Raw genomic sequence first — 23,738 nt, 5'->3', positions numbered from 1 at the left:
CCCCTTAAACGTTATGACTTTAAAAAAATAAAATTTGGGACTCTCAAGCGAAAGGTTCCTAAGAAATCTCTTTCAAATAAAATGCACAACTAAAACATTTGCACTAAATTCATCTTCATTAGATTTTTTTTCTTGTTTCGTTTAGCCTGTGTTTTTTGTTTTGTTTCAAATAAAACTCCCTATCTACGTGAAAGCGGTGGCAATGCCAATTCAAGTTCAATTGATTTGCTAACATAACTAAATTAAAATATTTAAATTCTACGGTGGAAATAAATCTCAATTTAACAGAATCATATTTTGTTTTTCTCGTAACAAGCCAAAATAAAATGTTTTTTTTTTCATCGAACAATTTGAGTTCGATCTGATTTATAATGATGGCAAATGAAACCTGAATTTTGTTTGTCTGAAATTTCAATGAAGAAAATATATATCCTATTTACTATTTTAACTTTGAATAAATAAAATTGGAAATGAAAAGGCTTGAATTTCTATCTTAACTTGTATATATGGTATACTTCTTTCAAAGCAACGGAAATAAACATTTAAAATCATATAATACTTGATGTTCACAACACACATCTTTAAATATCAATCATTATATACTGAAGTTCATGTAGACGTTTGGAAAAATCAAATGAAATGGCACGCTTTTTCTCTCTATTCAAAATGCTTAATTTAATATTTCAATGATTTAAAGCTTTTTCTTATTAATTATAAGAATTCATATCATAATATTTACGTTCCCCGATGAAAATAAAATTACTGTCTGACTGAAATTCAAATTCACCAATAGTGTTTTGGCGAAATTTTCACATGGAAAAATGAACTATTTCGAGTGAGTCGACTATTTTGAGTGAAACTGTTCGATTGTAGTTAACAAAAAACACAATTTTTGTAATCGCAAGTCCGAAATAAATCGACAAGAAAAATTATTCTCACGGGGGTTTCGTTTTTTTTTGGTATTATTCTTTGTAAATTGTACACCGGAGCTAAGCACACCCACGCACACATTGTTCAGTCACGAGTGCTTGTAAACAAGCCTCCTTGTACTTTTTTTTTGTTTTTTTTTGGTTAATATTGTTTTTTGCTAAATAAGAAAAAAGCGTATCAAATTAAAAAATGCCTCAAAAACGAGAAATTTTCTCTAACTCCCACTCAACTGTTTCATATCTTTCTTATAAGCAATTTTGTTTGTCATTTTTGTTATTGTGTACTCTCTAATCTATTTGTGAGGTGTGTATCTATTTTTATTTCTACAGCCTGATTCAATGAGTGTATGTGTTTATTATTTTGTTTGTTCATCTAGATATTAGCAAAAAAAATGTTCTCTATTGTCCTGTATTACAATCGATCGATGTGCAAATGGTCGGTATAAAATGAATTTTGTTATATTTTTTTTTTTCTCAAAAATGTGTGTGTGTGTTTTTTTATCAAGGCTTTTATTTTCATGCTACAACGGCGGCAAACGATTTTCCCTTGTTGTTATGCATAAATTTATTAAATCTTAATTATCGTACCGTATATTTGGATGGGTAGTTAAATATCGATCGAAACGACATTAACTCGGGGAATAAATAGTATAATGTTAACCCGCTTTATTTCCCCTGGATACCGCTTCAAAATGGGAAGCGGACAGGGGGATGAACGGAAAACATTTTTATCGAACTATACACGTTATATATTTTGTATGTTTCTTTCCAATATTCCCGAAATTGGTATTGTTACGAGATTTGTCTGTAAACCGTTTATCTACTGCTTGCCATTTTTCCAATAATTTGCCACCGTATTGGGTTGATTTCTGTGTATGTGTGTGCTGAGTCAGAATTTTATTGGACATTTTTGTGTGGGTGTGATCTGGTGTATCTGCGTATAAATTCTTCATCATGAAAGTTTATTATTATTCGATGCTTTCTTCGCATTTTTCTTAGCTCTTTTTATAATAATATCCCTTTTGCTATTTCAACATCTTTCTTATTCAAATTTTTTTTTTATCTAAATGTTAAAATGGGGTTTTTATTCGAATTTACTTTTACTTTTTTGTTATCTTTTTTCCGTTGAATTATTGTTGTTCTCTCCATTCGTCTGGTAGTGGATGTTTTAGGCTCGTTTAAAAAAAAATCTTGTTTTCTCTACAAATTGGCTTAGTTTAGTGAACTCATGCTTGCAGACATATGATTAAAGCAGAAAAATTGCAATGTGGTGGAAACGCACCGCATTTGAATAACTTTTGGTGTTATCATATCCATCAACCGATCACATCGAATAAATCGTTTCTGTTTCGACGCTATTTTGAATCTGTACGATGGATGCTTTAATGACGGATGGGATTAGGAAAAGATCTTTTAAAATAGAAAATTTAGCTCTGTGTGTGTATGTGTGTGTGTGTGGGCTTTTGATCAGGATATGAAGAAATTCAAACAAATTATTATGAAATTTCATTTTTTCATTCAGGTCAGCTATTCATCATTTGCATGTAAAAATTCATATTTAATGTATCATCATTGGTCTGAATTATTTTGTTTCATCTCTCTTTCTTTTTTTTAAATAATAATAATACAATTTGAATTTTAAATTACTATGTTGGAGCTTTCGTTGTTTTCTTTCCAATTTGAAAATCGAATGGATGCATTTTTATTTTGACGAAATCAACAACTAATTTCCGAATGATTTTCTTTGGCTGGTGTGTATCGTTCCTTTGCTGCATACCCTTGAATCGTAAATGGTGGATTTAGTTTTTCTATGTCATTATTATTTCCCGAAACGACATTATTTGTCGTCGTATTGACAGTCAATGAAGCATCATGTTGTGCGTTAGTCATTTGAACATTTGCATACGATTCCAATGTCGATGGATCCAATGTTAATGGGCCTACAAATAAAATGAAATTATCGAAAAGACAAAATCAATTTGGATGTTGGAAAACATTTTGAAAGTTGTATGGTCCATACCATTGGTCGTCTTGTTCGAATGATGATTATTATTTGAATTGTTTTTATCGATTTGGCCGTTGCCATTACCGTTGCCATTGCCATCAATGTATTGATGATTATTTATGGTATTTGGCAATTGATTTTTATGTGCAGTTAAATCGAATAAAATCGGCGGATTCACTGCCGTTGGTGTTTGTTGTGGTGTATCAAGGCTAATTAGCTTATCGCTTATAGACATTGATTGACTAGATAACATTTCACATCTGGTGGTTGGATTTGGATTTGGTGTTGTTATAAATGATGAACTATTCTGCGGTGGCATTGATCGAATATCGAATGGAGTTGATGGCGATTCATCTCCAAACGATATGGGCCCTCTTTCGATGCTTGAACTTATATCGGATGATGAAACTGGCCTCAATTCGATTGGAGGGGAATATGTTGTCATGGTTTCGGGTAAAGTAATGCCTACAAAAGGTTAAAATTTGTTTTGGATCAAACAAAAAGATATATATTTGAAAATTGTATGCATGAACAAACCTGTTCCTTCGTTCAGTAATTGTTTGGCTATTGCTCTTGAATCATTGAATGGTATTAAATAATCGGATGAGTTGGGCATTTGTAGGCAAAAATCATCATTTGCTCGCATAAGAGTTCGATCCCGTTCGTTATATGATGTATCGGAAAAGCAATACGGTATTGGTTTCTTCATTTCATTTTCATCTTCTGACAACTCGATTAATCTGTGTAATAGATATTGAAAGGTGGGACGCCGATCAGGGACTGGATTCCAACACATTGACATTAACGTGTAAATGTCTGCTGAGCAACTGTGTGGTGCATCTAAACGACCACCGCCCGTCACCAATTCCATAACCACACGATTTGGTAGGCCGGGATATGGCATTAAACCCATACTAAATACCTCCCATAGCAGAATACCGAAAGACCAAACGTCCGTTTTTGACGTAAATATTCCATCCAAAAATGCTTCGGGTGGCATCCACTTGATTGGCAACATTGCTTTGCCACCTTTTCGATAATAATCAGATCGATATATATCACGTGCCATGCCAAAATCAGCTATTTTCACTGTACGCCCGGGTCCTTTTGAGCTGAGCAAACAATTTCGTGCAGCAATATCACGATGAATAAATCTCTTACTTTCCATATAACGGCATCCACGTGCCACATCGATCGCACAAAATATTAAATCCTTTATGGTTAACGTTGATGGTTTATCAAAGCTATGACGTGCTTCACGCAAAAAATTCTTTAAATCACCACCCGCTAATAATTCGAGCACAATGAAACGCGGATGCGCGTCAAAACATACACCAATCAAATGAACGATATTTGGATGACGGAATTTTGCCATAATTGCAGCTTCCATCAAAAAATCATTTTCAGCTTGACCGGTCGACATTTCGGGTAATGTTTTTATAGCCACCGGCATTTCGACCATATCGGTGTCTTTGTATTTATAAGTACCTTGAAACACTTCACCAAACGCACCTTGACCCAGTGCTCTGAAAGTTGACAACCACAAATTAAACATATTCTCATCGTTAGTTGATCAATTTTTCGATGCAGTCTTAAAGAAATAAGCTAAAAATGAAAATGACTTACTTTGTCATCGTTAAATTCTCTCTGTTAACATGTGGCAAAGTTTTAACATCCACTGCACCAGTAAACATGCAATCGTTTCCATAGTTTGGATTGAAATTCGTTTGTTGTTGATCCTCTGGATTATGTCGCAATCGACTTAACTGTAAATCTTGTTCAAGCAACACTTTATGCCGCATCGCAATTTGTTTCTTTCGTTGATATCGATTGTCTGTGATGAAAACAATGGCAATTGTTTAATAGTCTTAAAACATTCTAATGAAATATAATAAATTCTTAACGATTCAAACTTACATAGTATGAAAATTAAAATAGCCAAAGCTGCAATTAATAGTATTGTAACAACGGCAAAGAATATTATTAAATATTCCATTGGGATCTCATTTCGGTCGATTGCTGTAAAATTACAAACAAAACACATTTTCAGCATTTGTGCAAGTTTCTCATTTTCTTTGTTAAATGTTGTTAAATGTAAGTAGCTTACGTTCACATGCAGTTTGATTTTCTTTCTTGAGTCGCCATCCTTCTGGGCATATGCATCTCACAGTAACACTGAATTCATCTAAAACGACACAACGATAATCACAGCCGCATGCTGGATGAGGCAAAGCTGGTACAATCACAACGGAACCATGACCGATATTATCACCAGCATAAACGAATGATAAATTGGCAATGCTGCGTTTAAAACCAATGTATGAAGTGCCACCTTCACCATTCATCACCGATTTAAAAGTATCACCTCCTCTATAGCCACCACCGCCACCTGTAACAATTTTTTTCAAATCAATACATTTGGTTTGTGATATGAAATTATTAGTTTTTTTTTTTTTTTCAATTCGAATTGCATTAATCAGCATTAATGCAACTAATATTAGTTTTTATGGATACAACATGCGAAATTTAATACAAAGTTGATGCATTCAACATTAAAAAATAGAATCGAATTTTTGAAACACTATTTGAATGGTATTTTTTCGAATTTGTACAAAATAATTAATTGCAGCTGTTGCGCCCGATTCAAATAAACGAAAAAAGAGATCGTATGCAACTAGAAAAACAGCAATTAATTGATTTAAATCAAACATAGAGTACAGCATAAGTCTGCACATAAAATGAAGAGTGACATATACAAATTATTATACCATACATAAATAGTTCCAGTTATCAAAAGTATTGAAAAAAACTTTTTGCGTCTGTTCAAGATAAATATTTAATAATGTAGATGTCAATTAAATTTTAACAAGCATTTAATTAAAATAAATACCATAACAATCGTTCGCTCGCTTCCGAGTGTTTGGAAAATATTTTACCATCACATGCACACATGTATGTGAATGTCCAAGACTAAATGAGATAAAATCAGAATTGGGAGCCAATTATGACATTGATATTTTTCGATTTCAATCACACAACTTAATCTGAATATTGCCAAAATCAACAATTTGTTGCTGTCATTTCGTTGAAAAATATCAATCCAATTTGGTCCTGACACTGGATTAAAGTAAATTAAAAAAAAGTACCTCCACTTCGGCATCCACCACCGCCTCCGCCAAATCCTCCCTGTCCGTGAATTCCAATTCTCTTTGACGCATAGCAAGCTTCACCACCATGAGCCCCTTCAAGCAATGCTTCTCCATTGTATGGATCCTCCGGTACGTTATCACTGGACCCACACCATCCTCCACCTTCGGAAAACCACAATGAAAAAAATGGAGATGAAAAAAATACGAACGTTTTTCTACTCATGAAAACAAATTTTAATTCATAAACTCTGAGATAGAGGCCATACTTAATTACGGAAAATTGATAGATAAATTTTTGTTGTTACCTGCACCGCCAGTATTATTAAATTCACCATTTCGTTGTCCGTTCCCTTCGCGTCGATTAGGATCGTATACACGTCCATGTTGTTGATTATCTTCGACGACATGGCCAATGCCCAAACCACCACCGCCACCCGCAACCATCAATGGAACCTCAACTCCGGCCGAATTCAGTAGAAAAATAAATGTTGCTCCACCGCCACCGCCACCAGTTCGATCATCTTCAATCACAATATCTTTAATTTGTTTGGTTTTGGAATTTGAATTCGTTGATCGGCCATTTGTACTCTTTTTATTCGATTCACAATCATTATCATCATCATTTTCTCTACGACCACGCATAAACGATTTCATGCATGCACTTTCGCCCTTTTGACCAACCAAAATATAAATCTTTTCATCTTTATGCAGTTCAAAGACTGAAATAGCCAATGCACCGCGCGATGAACCAATACCACGTGAGCCCAATCCACCGCCGGCACCTTTTGCAATTATACTGTCAAGTAAAATATTTTACAATTAAATATCAATTTATTGTTAAAGAACAATTGATTGCACAAAGCTTACGTATAATAATTTTCTGACGGTACACTCCATACTTGAACACCTTTGAATTTTTGATCTTCAATTACTTGAATTCCACTACCCGCCTCTGTATTATTGTATGCTTCACTACAATTGACTTGTGTTGGACCTTCTCGGCCACGAGTATTACATGTAGACAGCTCGATAACTGATGATAAACGGCAGCGAAAAAAGAACAAAAAAATTCATATAAATAACAAAATTAATCGATATTTTCTTTTAAGATAGCATCATCTAGAGAATGTGCACGTACTCGATTGATTTACAAAGTCAACGTGCGGTGTTTTGTCCTGTAAAATACGTTGGTCGTAATAGTTGTAGCCTTGTAAATGTTCGGCTGGTATATTCAAGCCAAAACATTCGGGACTCAAGGAGAAATCATCAATCGCAACATCGGAGAATATTCGCATGCCCATTCGGGCCTCAAATTGCAAGTAATATCTAAATTTTATTGGGGAGCATAGAATTTGAATTAGAAATTGAACGGATAATTGTACAAGAGAAAGAATTTATGAATGAGAATGTACCTCGATGTAATATTGGGCATGATTATAGAAAAGCGCTTCCAATCGCTACCAATTTCACGTGAACTCCACCAAAGTGTAGATGTAATATTTTCCTTGTCCTTAATTTCAACGACCGAAAAATTTAAGCTGCCTGTATTTTTCCCGAATTGATGGATATAGAATCGAGCCTACATTAAGATTTAATTGAAGCAAAAGTTATGAAAATTTAATTATTTTTGATGAAAATAGTCATTGTGCGTCAGATTTTGTGGTCGATAGAGAGAGAGAAAGAGAGAAAAAAAAGATGGTGTGGGTTTGTGTACATACCATACATGTTTGTTGATAGATCGAACTGGTGTTTAGATGTGCATACGGTGGTGGATTGAAAACGATGCTATTAATAACAGCATTGCTGGCAAAGCCAGATATTTTTCTTCCCGCATGTTGATTCATATTGACGAATAGATAATGTCCTGAGCTATTATAATTTTCAAAGGTATGATCAATGTCTGGGCCGGTTTTTTCAGTTGGCGTTGGTCCACTGTGTCGTTGCCACACCATAATCGCTTTTCCTACGTAGATACACCAAACGGCATACGATAATTTGGCAAACAAAACAACATCATTAGATATTACATACATACCACGCTCAACTTGTGTTACAAGCGCACAAGCATTAATCAAATGTAATTAGGTTACGTATGAAATTCAAATTCTATTATACACGTACCTGAATTTTGCCATCCACACCATCCGCTACTTTCAAAATCGCACATTCCACCGAATGGAATTTTCTCTGTGAAGAACCGAAAACAACCAATTACAAATTGAGTTTATTTATAATGAGAACGATATGCGGCGAAAATAGGAAGAGAAGGCATGTTATGATATTATTCAATTCAGTTTGTGGCTGAAGTCATTGATTCTAATTATTGCGATGACTTTGTGAAATATTTAATGGAAAGTACACCGAATTTACGGTGAAACATATACGTACGTATGCAAAAAAAAACATAAATGAAATCATTACAATTTTAAAGGAAAAATCTTTTTTTTTTTCACTTACCGCAGTTAACCATTTCATCTTCCTTATTATCGCAATCGATGTTGATGTCACATTGTTGCCGTGAACTGATACACATTTCCACTTTGTTTGCCGTACACTTGACATCCGGTGCATGGCATTTTCCATTGAGTGCTTTAATTTGATTATTTGGCTCGAAACAGCCTCTCAAACGAAGATTATCGATGCTGTAAAGATGTAATAACATTTAGATAATCGATTTGAGAAATGACTTGGATGGATGGTACAATTTTACAAACTAAGATTGCTATAGCCGGCCTAGACAGCGACACTGAGGGGAAGAGTCGTAACGGATTGACAGTAAAGTGTTCTAAATGGTTTCAATGGCATACTGTCACCATTTCCACGGATAATAAGTTTATCCGTATATCCGTTGCAGTGTAATATACCGCATATGGATAGATTTCGTACTACATTTTTACGATGTTATTTTTATGAAAACGAGCTTCCATTCCATGGCCAAGGTTTATGTATATACCCCATATGTAATATGTATGAGGTTGCCATTTGAGTTGTATGGCACATTTGAATCGAAATGGTGGCCGTATTCATAAAATCTTAAGTCCTTTTAATATGTATGTCTGAATTCGTATGTGTTGAGTTCTATCGATAGATTTTGTATCTTTGTTTAATCGAATTTACGTAAAATTGTGATACGTGTAACCAAAAGTTTGGTTTATAGTGTTTGCATTTGGATACGGTACACATTCATAAGTCATGAGTATGAAAGAGACTTAAACGAAAATCTTCTTTAAGCAATGCTTTTAATGACATTAGTGAAGTCTACAATGCGCATCGATTCAATATCCACGATTTGTAGTTTTATGTCGTTCAAGTTTTTTTTTTAAATGCAGCATCTGTGACAAATGCCTGACACAAAACATTATGCCCAACGATTTAGTTTTAGCAAATCCAGAAATTTCAACAGGAAAAAGCAAAAAGATGAAATTCAAACAAGTATTACCTAACATGACCTCGTTGTTGTGGTCGTAAACCATTTGGCACAACCTCGAATAATATTCGAAAATCCTGCGACACCCGACCAATTGGAAATGTATCCTCTTGCCATTTTCGATCATCGTTACCAATCTGTTCATTTGGCACCCACGACGATGCCGTTGTTGTATCATGCGAATTAATCGGTTCGATGACAATGCGTAATTTACCATTTTTATTACCACTTTGATGAGTGAACATTTCGAGGCGGCATGACTCTTTAGTCATACCGAACATCGGTGATTTGAGCGTTCGTATTGTGGTCGATGGTGTTATGCGTAAATGAAGAAAATGACCTGTAACAAAAATCAACGAATATGATTCGTTTAAAATTCACTTTATTTGCTATAATTTCGATTATGGATAGTTTAATTTTCAAGAAATTTCTTCAAATTGGTGTGTAATGAAAATGAATTTAATTCAAAATAATTTCAAATAATTAAAATAAAAGTGCGAAATACAACATTTACCATTGACATCACCTGTATTATCAGCACTTGGTCCGGGCGGCAAACCGGTTTTCGTTAAATTACTGCCAGTTACCAATTGAAATGTTTCATTCTGTGTTATATCCCATTTCCAACGGCATTCCGTTTCGAAATTACATCGAATTCCTGCTGCCTCTTCAGCTTGTGTATTTATGTTTTGTGAATCTTCTCTCATACGTTGGGCAGCCTAAATGTGAGCACAAAAACAAATGCAATGAAAAATTTTATTCAACAATTTAAATGGTAAATATTTAAACTAATGTACAGATGATTTGTATGACAATGGTTGCAATTATCAAGGTAAAAATATATACGGTTTGCAATAACATATGACTAGAATGGCAGCTTATAAGAGCTTGCTTAACTCAAGAGAGACGTTGTTAGACACAAAACAACAAATATACGAAATTTATATGTTTGGCCAAATAAAACACACAACACCAACATGAATGTTGACAATGATAAACAGAAACGACTCCTTATGTGCTGAAAATTATGGAAGTAAGTTGTACATTCCACAACCATTCGACCCATTTGCTGTCTGATTTGTGTTGTTTCTGCTTCATAATTTATTCAACACTGCACACAACTTCATCCAGAACAATATATATAAAAAAAATCCACGTCATGTGAGTGAATGTATGTGTACACAGAAGTCCACTTAAAAATACGTTGAGACTAACGCAGAGCATCTTGGAGACACTTTAATAATGTCACTGAAATTATAACACATACCCTCGTTTTCTCTAAAGCTTCGATGCAATTTTCGAATTTTATTTCGAATTCCGTTGATTTTCATTGTGAAAATTCTGTTGAAATAATGACGATGAATGGGATTTGATTAAAGCAAAGTATTTTCCGCATCAAGATGAGGTTTGCTTAATTCAATGAGAGATTGAACATACATACCATACACACACACTCACACACGACAAGCACATAGATACAACGAAGAGGTGAATTTGTCACAAAGTAATTTAATGAAATTGCATTTCATTTCGTCGAGGTATTAAATTATATCACGACTCGAGAATCTTGGTGTCCTTCCTCTTTTCATTATTCTTGGTTTTTTTCTTTTTTGCATATTCAATGTTATGTACCACTGTTATATATTTCGATATATTGAATTCGTATAATATCCTGAAAACAATGGCCGTATTTTTGTATTTACACGTGATCCTAATCTCAAGATGAAAACGAGGAACTTCCACAGTATTAATATGGTTGGCAGAGAAAGAAAATGTGATACATTTTGAAATTGACAGCATAAATATTTCTCTTTCATTATGAATAATGATGAAAAAAATGAAGCCTGTATCAGTGAGTGTCGTTTGCAGAAATGCGATAAAAAATTTACAGACGAAGAGATTTTCACAATTTGTATTTGGGTCATGTATACGTTTTACTGATGCAGAAAGATTGGAACTTTGTGATTTTTTCTGTTTTTAGTTGACACAAGGCAGCGCCACAATTGATGAGAAAAAATGTAGCTTTCGTCGAAAAAATTGGAATATGAGCGAATGGCGGCGGAAAAAAGAACATTCGGTCGCCACCACGGTGTCTCATATAAGTGGGCCACTACTGAGGGTATAAACGTCGTTTTTCTTTTTTGTTGGTATAGTTTTCAAAAATCTACTCCGATAGAAATTCGTAAACATTTATTTCCTAAATTTCTATCGTAGCAGATTTTTAAAAATTATACCAAAAGAAGAAAAAATGGAAATTTATACCCTTAGTAGTGGCCCACTTATATGAGACACCCTGTATAGTCTCTAGACAGATAGTGACTATAGTTTCAAATGTTTTGAAATAATGAAAATTCATTTTGTGCGAATATTTTCATAAAAATAAATTTTGTATCAATTAAATAATATCATTTAAAGAATAAAACTTGGCTTGATTTTCGAAATTTGATAAGATGTTGTTTGTCCCGTTTTTTTACGATGTACATTTAAAAACATAAGATTGAAAAAGAAAAATGGATTGAGCAGAGTGCTTGTCCAATCATATAAATCTTTGCAGCAAAAATCTATTTTCAATTATGTTGTTTGATTGTAAATAGTTTATCCAAGATAGTGATCGGAAAAAATGCATGCTACCAATTTGAAGCCAAAGTCATAAACCATGTATTTGACATCCATAATTTTCAAAAGTCCCGAAAAAAGCGAATTGAATTTTTATCAAGGGAAAAATCATTCTTTTCCATACACTTTTTTAAATGGATACATTCATAAGAATTTCTTCAGAAACAGAACAATACTATGTTAGCGTTCCGAAAAATCTTATCTTTTATATAAAAAAATGCATAAAATTACGTAAATTGCTTTTTATTTGTTGTGTTTTCTTCAAAATTGAACTACATTTCCACACGAATACTTAAGATACACGGTCGTTTAAGGATTGAACTCATATTTCATTCGAATGACCTTCAGATAAAATCACGTTCAACGTATTTACTCCCATTGTAATGCACCACGAAAAATGCAAGCAACAAAAAAAAAATTTACTCGTATGAACTATATAGTTTGAGTTTAGTCCTTTTATATGCGTTTTCTACTCATGTATGTCGCATAATAAAACGACTTAACCTAATAATAAATTTAAATATGAACGCATAACAGATTCTTCATTTAAAGTTTTATGGTTAATTCTTGTTGACTGACAGTTATTGTGATCGTTGATATCTTAACAATTTTCATAAAAGCTGCATGTTCATTTTAATGCCATTTAGTTTGGGATATATGAATGTGTGGTTTCGTGATGAAGACAAAATATAACCGGCATCATTTGGAACGTCAACGAGAGAGACGAAGACAGATTGAGTTAGAATAATGAATATATCCCACGCAAAAGTACATCATTAATTTGTTGTTTTATTAAAATCGCTTGGAATGGTTGAAAAAAAAATATTATTTTGCAAATAAACGGTGAAACGGAAAGGGAGCAAACGTTGACGTTTCTATCATTTTTTCATTCTCTCTTCTCTATTCGTCTACATATTGCTAACATTAATTTTAAAAAGTTTACATTTGCAGTTGAATTTGGCAAAAATTTGCTCAAAATATCAAAGTGGATTAAAGGAAACACGAACATTTCGAGTATTTTCAACGCAACTAACCTTCGTGAGGCACTCTCTATTATTTTTCACATGTTTATTTGTGCACAACCCACAATCAATACCAAAACCGGAAATTATTTCGTCGAATACATGAATAAATGTCTATAGAGAATTAGACATGTACGGTACAGGTAATTCGTCACACATTCATTCGCCATAAATGTATGTTGTATTCGTTGCAAAGCTATCTCGTGTGGCCAATAAAAAAATGCTAATATCAAGTCAAAGCAATTGAAGAAGGTCACGCTACTTAGCTTGTTGTTCGTTTATCTCTAATGTTTGGGTTACCTCAAGTAGCTTGAGCGAATAAATCCCAATCAATATGAAAAACACTTATAGATTATCAGCTTTATTCGACGAACAAAAAAGGCAAATTGATTTCATCTTGTGAAAGCTCTGTACCAATTTGTATTGAGAGTATTTAACTTTCTATGAATCTTATCAACTATTTATTTGCGTATGTTAAAGTGAAATGTGGTTAAAAAATCGCTCTTCTTTTTCTTGTTGTTGTTATTTGTATAATTTCTCTTAGATTTATTTCATTTATGAATAATGAAACCCACTCAATTTGTGATAATTATTGAATTAATTGAATTGAAAAGCAACGGAACACTTACTTTTGCCACTTGCGAAATTGGTTTGTTTGTGTTTAATTACATTTTCATCCAATATAAAATTCAATTATTCATCTCCCGAATATTTTCAGGCAAACGTTAACATTATTTCGTACAGAAACTAGATGGCGCCTGTAAATATCAATGCATGTGTTGGGGTTGCTCTCTTTTTCATTCACATTAAATACCTTTAGTTTCTTTAGGGATTTCATCAATCGAAAGTGACGCAATCCGTTCGTGAGATATTTCATTTGAATGCATTCGGTTCGTTTGACCTTTTTTCATTTACATTTATTTCCCGAGAGTTGAAAACGCTACTGCTATACAATAGAGACTCGGGAAACTTAATCCTTAGAAAAGTTAAGCAAATTTTGGCTACCATGTAATGTATTGAATATTAAATTTTGACTCAACACTTTGGAACCAGCAACATTTTATGTTTGGTTGTATTTGCTAAGCTTTTTCTTTGAAATGTATTAACAAATATAGATTGTTTTTTGGCCAAATTCGTCATCGCACAATATTGGCAGCATTTCTGAAGTATAATTAAATCAAACTTCGTCAAGAACATTCCGATTATTCGATTAACTTTTCCGAGTTGAAACCAACAAATAGTTGAAAAAAAAAAATACAAAACTAAAATGGAGCGAAAAAGCAAGAGAATGTAAAACTAACGATAAGATAAAATATGACCAAACACTTTCTTTATCTGATTTTTCGTCTTTTATTCGAGTGAAAACCCAAAACAAATCCTGCAAGCAAAACAACATAAAAAAATTGATTAAAAACTGCAAATCCAGCAGTTATAATAAGCAATTTTGCTATTCACCAAAAATAATAAAATCCCAAAACAACACTTCGTTCGACCAAAATCTGAAAGCCAGTTTGCTGGGTCATAGGTGTGTTTTATTTGTGGGTGTATGTTTAAATTTGATTTGCAGAATGGTTAATGAACCTGCTGTATGTACGTTTGAAACACCATCATTTGGCCCATGTTCTTTCATTGTGTTATAAGTGTTTTTCTTGTGTGTGTGTAGCAAGCTTACTTCCATAATCTTTTTATTCAAAACATATCGTTTCAAGCATTCAAAATAACCACTGATATCTCACACAAGAGACACTCTTAAAATATATATGTTCTCTTAGCATTTTTCTTTTCTTTTCAAAGTTTTATTCATATCAACACACTTTCCATTGTACACAAGTGTCTTACAAGCTTTTGTTTTATTAATGAAAAAAAAAAAATTACCAAATTGAGCACGATGTTACCCAGTTGAATTCCCAAAACTTTAAACTTTATGAAAATATTTGCCGAAAGATCAAACATATGAAGTATTTTTGAATCGTGTAGTAAAAGAAAATTCAATTTTTCAGATAATTTTACGATTTTTAGAAGCCGAATGGAGCTTACGTGTCTATCATTCAATAGGTCTATTATCCTATCATAATGTATGGTGAGACTACTGTAGTGTATTTTCGAAACATTTTCTACCACTGAATGTTACCTCTGAAACTGAAAATCAATTACTCTTTAAAATGTGTGATTAAATTCGCATGCACAACATGTGTTTGTTGTGGATAATAATAAGGTGCATAAATGACATGATATGCTTACAAGCATTTCAAAAAATCGAATGCAATTGACGGTTCAAAAGCTCAATGTTTATGAATCCGCTACTCATGCTCCATTGCCGTTAATAATGATGATCAGCGAAATGATAAGCAAGACAATCGCTGTAGTACGACTATAAATCAACACACAAGATTAATATATGACGGTTTCAATTTTATAAAAGCGTGTAGTGTGTATGGCAATGACTAGGAATAACAGTCGCTCTTATTGTTTTAAAATGACGTGAGCTTTTTCGAAAACCCAACACTGATATAGGGAAAGCGAGAAAGCATGAATGAACTATTTATGGAGTCCTGTGGATGTAGTATGGTTTTATTGAACGTACAGAATTTTACTGCAACATAAAAACATACATACATGGCTCACATCATCGGCAGTACAGCATACAAACATGTATATTTACGCACGTTTAAAAGCGTTGTATCGTTTTCCCGAACATACAACGCTAATAATATACACATACACGCACATCATGTATCTACCATAAATATTTGTGATAAATTTTATTGGTGTTAACGGTGAAATGCAGCGAAATAGTTTTATGGGTTGGACGCATTGTTTTCTATCTCTCTTTTATGCGTTTTCACTCACATCAGTTCTGGTGCATTGTTGTTGTGCAAACATTGAAGACGCGCGAAACCAAAGGTCGTTCAAAGGTGATTATTTTATTACACTTTCGTTTTTGTCGGAGCACTTTAGCTAAAGAGCGAAACCATGTGTTACGTTCATAATATACTTTCATCTATACAATATAGTTCTTAGACGAGAGATAAAATGGGACCCTAACATTGCACATATTAAGATTTGTGCATATAAAAAAATGACACTACGAAGATCTTTATACTTGGTTTAAACATTTTTCAATTTTTCAAATTGTTTTGCGGGATTTTAAAACGGTTTAGAATGGATTTTTAGAAAATGAAAACCTTTTTTTAACCTGGAGTCCAATTACAATTACCTAAACCGACCTTCATGAATTTTGAATAGCCAAACGGAAGTTGAAGACCATTGTTTTTTTCCTTGAATTTTCCATTACATGTTTATGCTCAAAAAATATTCTCGGCAAACACATACGACACAGAACAACTGATTTTTTTTTGTGTCCATATACAATTTGTGCAAATCACTTACCTTTTCACTTTCTTTGATTTTCAGTTGGATGATGTGAATTGGATTACTGCTACGATGCAATGAATTTTGATCTGGATCATCATTTTGTCGTTGCTCATATAATTTCTGTTTGTGTCGCAATTCGTTCATGCCGCCTCGACTTCGATTATTTGGTTTCGAAAAACCATATTGATACGGACTTTGATGCTGGTGCTGATGTTGTTGTTGTTGATGTTCTTGATGCTCTCGTGTTCGTATCGATTGTGACCCAGTTTCATTTGCCCATCGCAAATGTTCACCATACACTGGGCCGATTATCACACCGATTACGCCGCAAACGAACCAAATGATTAAATAATATTTTAATCGATGCATATTTTGGTTGCGATATCGATAACAGCGTTAAAACATTCACACTTAGATCAATTAAACGGCATTTTTGCCTAATACATAATCTCATTGTAGCAATTAACTTGCATCATTATCAGATCACGAATAAAATCCATGCGGCTAAATCCTTCCGAATAACGTTGGTCGTATGTATTGTCTCTGTATCGTCGCTTCTCTTGTTTCTCTGAATAAATAAATTTAATCGTAAAGGGGATTCGTGTTTTCTTTCTCTGAATCGATGTGGTCAACTGTTTTCGTTAAGATTTGTTTCTACAAAACTTTTGATCACTGTTAGCACTTTAACGGGCACAATTATTATTTTCTTTCCTTTTCTTTTGTTTCGATATTTTTCACACAATTTCCGGTGAACATTTGCTCGTTTTCATTCTTTTTTCTCGACGTAGGTGTCAAATCACACTTTTTTTTCTCTATTTTTGTCCGTAAATTCGTTCGAGAGTTTCAGTCCTCTTAAGGGACTGCTTTCGTTCGTTTACACGATTCAACACTTAACATTTCTATAGCACAACGGTTTCTTCTTGTCCCGCACACTAAATCTTTTTGTTTTTCGCAATCAATAATTCATAGACTTTTTGCGTACGCGCGTGTGTGTTTGTTTGTATTAAAATATTTCGCACTCATTTGTTTGGGCTATGTTTTTATGAGTAAATGTGTTTATTCTCGTTATGGTATCTCCTCTTTTCTCTCTCTCTGGGTCTTTTATTCTGCTTACCAAATTGATCGAGTGGATTTGTTTTGATTATCAGATTTACATCCAATTTCTTTCGCTATCGTCCGGCTGGCATTCATCTATAAAGAGAGAGAGAGAGAGAAAAATATAACAAAAAAATGGACATAAGATGACGAACGTGCACATGAAAAAATAAATAATTCAAGCAAATATTTCATAAAATTAATTCGCAGTCAAGTTGAAATGAATGGTAAACTTTTCGTTTCGCGCATAATATCGTGTTGAAATGTGCGTACGACGCTCCAGTGACATTGTTCTATTTTATTGTGAAAATGTGGACCAAGTTTTGAAGTATAAATAACATATTTTCTACGTGGGAAATTTATCCAATTAAAGTAATATGACTGCGAAAATATGACACTGTTTAGGACCGAAAATTCGTACACACGCAACGCAAAGAAAATGTAGTGACGTGCAATGGACATCAATCACATTCGTCCTTTTCGTTGATCATCAAAAATAAAGAGCGCCGTCTCTATTTTAATTCAGAAAACTTAAAATTACTTTATTTGTATTATTCATAACATTGCGCCAAAGAGTAAATGATGCATTTTCGCATTCCATACCATTATCAAGCACCAACATTTGAACGGATGGCAGCACATTTGAACATTCATCAAAACCGAATGAACATCAAAAAATTCGGGTGTATTTTCTTAACTTTTTCAGTCAATCAGAATATAGATACTTCTATTGGTTTGAGAAAGAAGGGGGAAAAAGTAAAATTATAGAATGTTGTTTCAATTAAAATTTAATTCTCGCCATCTCTTCATTACATCAATTACTGGCAGGCAAGCATGAGAGAGAACACAGAAAGCAACACACACCAACACACAATCCATAAATTCAACGATAGAAATAGAGTGGGAGTAACGTGATTTATATCCAACGAAAGAGAAAACCGCTTTCATGTGTTTCCATTTAACTCGTCACCGAGAATGAATAAGCTATCGCAAGATCATATGAACATTTTTCAGCTAAAGTTAGATTCGACACCAAATATTAACTAAAATATACCAAAAGAACCAGACATGCCTCACCATATGTCATCTTCAAATGAAACGCATTCGAGAAAGCATTGAATTGCAAACGATTAATCTTTTTTTTCTTTTCATTTGGCTTTTTTTCTACTGTGCGTTGCTTGGAAGTATATTTTGGTTTTAAACTAAGAAATCGTCTAGATAATTTTATTTATCTGAAAAATCAACCGTATTTGCATTTTAGGGTGCTGGAATCTTTGGAGAAATATGAGAGAGAGAGAAAAAGACAAAGACAAATGAACAATTTTGGTTGTTCAAACACTTTCACTGGGAATTCTTTCTTGAGATGCTCTTCAAAGAAGAAGCTACTTTTATTTTGTTTCTACTCTTAGTCATTTAAGTGTTGCAAACGAATTACCAACAATATTGAACTAAACAAACCAAACCACAGGCGAAGACAATGGACGGTTACTTATAAATAAAAAGGTTAGCCACCTGAAGAAGAATTTAAAGCCAAAACAAAAAGTATTCGCTTTCGTCGCCTTTTTCCATCGCCCATTTGAAGTTCGCATTCTCTCAATTACAAAATGATGATAAGTATTTCGTGAAGAACTAATTAATTACACGGAAAATGCGCCACCTCGTCAAGCAAAATTAGTTAATACAAACTCCACACTCTTAAGTTTTTCTTCGTCTTCTGTTTTCAATTAAACTTAAATACATACAAAACACTCAACGAGATGAATTCGAGAAGAGAGAAAGGCAGCAGAGGGTTTCAAATTAAAACAATGTTAACACACTTAAATGAGATAAGGCATAAAATGCTTATCTAGATTTTTCATAAGCATTAAAAATTCAAAGCAAAAAGCATTTCAGAGCGTTTCTGCAGTGTATGGTAGTAATTTATTAATATCTTTCCGCCGGAAACGTTCATGACATTAGGTTATTAGGCCAAGATTAAGGTGGCTCAATATATTTAGTGAATGATTTTATGAACGATTCGTAGAAATAACGGTAATTCATTGAGACTCATTGATTTGACGAAATGTATATCAAATATGCCTGAATAATGTAGCTTAGTGACCCAGGCAATGGAGCTGTAATTGATGAGGATGATATATGTCAGTGTCGTTTGATTTCCGTTTCGTAGATTTATCCATCACATCAATAGAGATGGAATATAATACAAACATTCCTATGCAAATACTATAACATAAAATTCTTTAGATGAAGAATCAGCGGTTTTGATGAACATAAGTGGTTTTTATTACTATTGAATCAGCATGCGTTCTAGGGGAGACATGATTCATATGCTTCATTGTGATTTGGATTTTTTTGAGTTGATTTGAATCGATTTGACAATACAAATTCAAAGCATCAAACTTCAAACATCAAGCACCACTTCTAAACATATTTTTTTTAAACCAAAAATTCAAAATTCAATGTAATTCAAAATGATTTAAAATATTTAAAATTTACTGCAAAGAGATTTATTTTAATGTCCGTAGCAGTGCTAAAGTTTTCCATTTTATACAGTCTCTTATAGGGCATAATTTCGGTTTGGTTCTATTGGAATTGTTGTCTCCCCCCTATGATACGTTTGGATCTTTTGAAGTTAACGTTTGGAATGTTAAGTAGCGACATGTTATTTTGCCGAACATACACAAAACACATATGTTATGTCTGGTTGAGAATATTTTCCTGTGCATTTAAAATGTTTTTTTATGAATTTTGTCGATTTGATTGTAATTTTTTCAGATTTTGCATTTCTATGAGCGCAAATGTTGTTAATTAAACGACTGCAAATGAATGAAAATTTGCTTCATCAATTTCAAGTCAGTTGGCTTCCTCTAATCCTCTTTTGCTCTCATTTTTTCCCCACGCATATAATAAATGAAATGCAGCATTTCGTCGGAGAGATTTAATTCCCCATCGTCTCGAATTTCTTTTCGGTTCAACTGTTATCATTATGACAAATTTGATAGAGCATGAAGCAAATCTGCTACCATTGCTTTCGTTGAAATGTTAATGCGTATGAAACTTAATGAACACCCACCAGCACACTTTCTCTTTCAAGTGCAGTGAAATGCATGGTGCTTATCATTTCCGTTGCCATAGCTATGCTTAATGTAACGGGTGAAACGGATAGCATGCTGTTGTTGGTGTTGTTGTACAGTTTTCCCTTTTCGGATACAGTAACCAGTGCTCCGCGAACGAGATGGTATTTGAACGAAGTTTCATTTCCCGTTTACATTAAAAGTTTTTTTTATCCATTTTCAAAATAAACGTGATAATGACACGTTTCTATGAAATATTTTAATACAGAGTCGTGTACGATTCAATGAACCATTCGCTCTCACATTTCATTTCTTTTACTTCAATGTGATTCCTTGCTTCAATTTTCATTTCTATCGTAATCATCATCTGAAAAAAAATTACGTTTCAACGAATAACAAAATTGACAACATTACTTTAGAATTCCAAATTAAGTTCTTAGTTTTTTTTTATTGCAAATTAAGTTCCTAGGTTTTTTTTTTTAAATGAGCTCACATTCTTTAATATGAAACCAGTTAGTGCCCACATAATATTCAAATATGTAGTATTTTGTAAAGTTTTATGTAATTCGGCTTCACTATCCATGAAAGTTTATTTGGGGATGACATGGAGAAAATGAGGAAGACAAAAACCCAAAAGGATGACCCCAACTGACTTTTTTCCAGCAATAGTTTTTTCCACAGTTTGTCCATTGGAAATGAAAAATCATACTTCAACTTTTATTACATTTTTGGGCGAATTTTGGTTTGAATTTTCATACAAACAATATTCAAACCAGCATAACCTTTTTGCCATAAAACTGAATATTTAACTTAAATGTTTGAATTAATGATTCGGATAGCAATTCTTTTTTGCGCTTAAAACGAGTGGAAGCGTTTAAATCGACTTTTTATGTGATAAAATAATTCGAAGTGATAAGTACAAATGTTATTTGTGAAAATAATCGCGGTAAGAAACCGTTATTATTGTTTGATTGGATCGTCACCACAACTGGATATGGGAAATATGTATGAAATATGTTCCCGCTTAAGATGACAAAAATCGACCTTTTCCGTTCTCGCTACCTTCTTCTTAAAGAAACTTAGGTTTGCCATTTCTCATTTCCCGTCAAAACTTTTTTTTTTTCAATGACCGCATTCAATTGAATTTCCATCACGAGAGCAACAAGTAGCATAAAGAGAGTAATGCAAATAATGGTTTGTATACGTTTGCAACATCGTTCAAAATTCCAATGTGTACTATTTGATTCACACAAATACAAACGAGCGAGAAATGCGCCCGAATAATTGTATATATTATGCTCGATCTCAAACTGTGCAACAACAAAAGGTAATAATCCTCACACGCTAGCATATTTGTTTGAATATCGTGTTATCAGTTGCTTTACGTCTGCGGCTATTTTTGGAAATCGAAACCCGAACAAAACATTCCAATGTTGATATGAATATTCAACTTGCTTAGTCACTCAATCACTCTCTAGATCTCTCTCTCTCTCTCTCTCTCTCTCTCTCTCTCTCTTTCTCTCTCTCTCTGAATGCTCACCATCGAATAAAGTTCAACAAAAACAAACAGAAACCGATATGAATATTGAAAATAGCACTATGTTCGTCACAACGAAGAAAAATCTCATCGATTGCGTGGTAGCTTGGTAAAACTTGGCTCTATGTTCATTAAGAACGAGAAACGGTGGGAAGTTAAATACGTACAACATAAAATTGATGTTCTTTATCGATCAAACGAAAATGAATGAATGTTTTCTTCTTGCTATAAAACTATTGAAGAATTATTCTATTTCGAACATCATGTACGCCAATGCGATAATTTTTTTTAAAAAAAAGTATGTTTCTTATCTTTCACTTTAGTTTTAAGTGATATACAAATATTTCCGGCATCTTTCATTTGCATGATTGATGACTTCCTACAAAATATTAGAACGTATATAATCAAACAGTGGTAAAAGAAAATCAAGTTCATATTTCGAAAATGAATGTTTAAAACTATGGATGGTTCGAAATAATGAGTGATAAAAATATTCCAGATCTGGCGCAAACTCAAATATATCATGTCAAAAACAATATTGGTAGAAACATTTTCCGGAATAAGATGGACGAGCATCGACAAATATTTAATCAAATCAAACCAATATCCGATTCATATGGAATATAATACTATTGGCTTGTGGCTGTTTGTCATCCAAAATACTTTCCACCTCTTCTTCTCTTTCTCTTATCAAATACGTGAAATATACGTTTGTGAGACAATTTAGTGGTTTAAAGTTTCTCAATGTTCAGCTCATATTCGCTTTTCGTTATTTCTCCTTCGTTGGGTGTGCACTGTGGAATGTCTTTTACCACAGTCGATATGCTTTAAATTACATTAGCTCACATAATTGCCGTCAATATTTTCAAAGAAAATTGCATACAATTTATCTTTCACCGACAAACTTTGGTGAAAAAGTTTTCGTTTTCGATGAAAGCCAAGCTATCAAGTATGTTACCACTGGAGAAAAAAAAACGAGAGAAAAGAGTGAATACTTCTGGTCTCTTCAATTGAAATAATTTGGAATCGATGAAATTCGGTCGTGAACATGAATTCCATTTTTGTTTACATGCGTGTGTGTTCACTGGAATTCGTTCAGTTCAAGTATGATAAAAGTTTTAAAATCTTCTTCATTTTCAAAACCAATGAAGTGAGGATTACCTTATTGTTTGCACTCACTGTGCAAGTATGTGTTTTGAGATACAAGATTTGCGTAAAGTGTTTGTCGTCATGCTTTACCAATCAATGGGAAAAATATGCTTTTACAATGTTTACAACACCAATTGTTTCGATGATAAAAGTCTTTAATGAATCATTTTAAACGCATTGCTTTCAATTTTCAGTGCTGCGGTGCGTTGTACGAACGTTAAAACCTCTTGTTACTCAGTTAGAAAACACAGGTGAACGGTTTAAAATTATCCCTCAAAAAAATTGGAAAATTCAACTAGATAGTTGAACATGAAGACCTTTTTTGACCTTCAAAATTTCTTTGAGAAAATTTCGCAATTA

General features: G+C 33.3%; 1 protein-coding gene across 3 annotated transcripts in view; it reads right to left on the bottom strand.

Annotated features, from left to right (window-relative positions):
- Positions 1-329: 329 nt before the first annotated feature.
- The window catches only part of LOC116340034 (ALK tyrosine kinase receptor), a 42,400-nt gene continuing 18,991 nt past the window's right edge, over positions 330-23,738 (bottom strand). For 2 of the 3 annotated variants that reach the window (XM_031766182.1, XM_031766181.1), the window contains exons 2-18: positions 16,539-17,714; positions 10,025-10,229; positions 9,523-9,850; positions 8,541-8,725; positions 8,205-8,270; positions 7,802-8,046; positions 7,496-7,662; positions 7,222-7,409; positions 6,951-7,116; positions 6,389-6,879; positions 6,081-6,245; positions 5,042-5,323; positions 4,852-4,953; positions 4,561-4,768; positions 3,472-4,460; positions 2,950-3,399; positions 330-2,869 (exon numbers count right to left, since the gene is read on the bottom strand). In XM_031766182.1, coding sequence (XP_031622042.1) covers positions 2,646-2,869; positions 2,950-3,399; positions 3,472-4,460; positions 4,561-4,768; positions 4,852-4,953; positions 5,042-5,323; positions 6,081-6,245; positions 6,389-6,879; positions 6,951-7,116; positions 7,222-7,409; positions 7,496-7,662; positions 7,802-8,046; positions 8,205-8,270; positions 8,541-8,725; positions 9,523-9,850; positions 10,025-10,229; positions 16,539-16,892 — 4,815 coding nt within the window. In that variant the 5' untranslated portion in view covers positions 16,893-17,714 and the 3' untranslated portion in view covers positions 330-2,645. The remainder of the gene's footprint in view (positions 2,870-2,949; positions 3,400-3,471; positions 4,461-4,560; positions 4,769-4,851; positions 4,954-5,041; positions 5,324-6,080; positions 6,246-6,388; positions 6,880-6,950; positions 7,117-7,221; positions 7,410-7,495; positions 7,663-7,801; positions 8,047-8,204; positions 8,271-8,540; positions 8,726-9,522; positions 9,851-10,024; positions 10,230-16,538; positions 17,715-23,738) is intronic. The other variant, XM_031766183.1, reaches the window with a different exon arrangement.

The sequence above is a fragment of the Contarinia nasturtii genome, unplaced genomic scaffold (assembly GCF_009176525.2).
Source record: "Contarinia nasturtii isolate CC-2019 unplaced genomic scaffold, AAFC_CNas_1.1 Cnas_scaffold_630, whole genome shotgun sequence".
In the NCBI taxonomy this organism is placed as follows: Eukaryota; Metazoa; Arthropoda; class Insecta; order Diptera; family Cecidomyiidae; genus Contarinia; species Contarinia nasturtii.
Note: the sequence above shows the minus strand (reverse complement) of the source record. Positions and strands in the feature narration are given on the sequence as shown.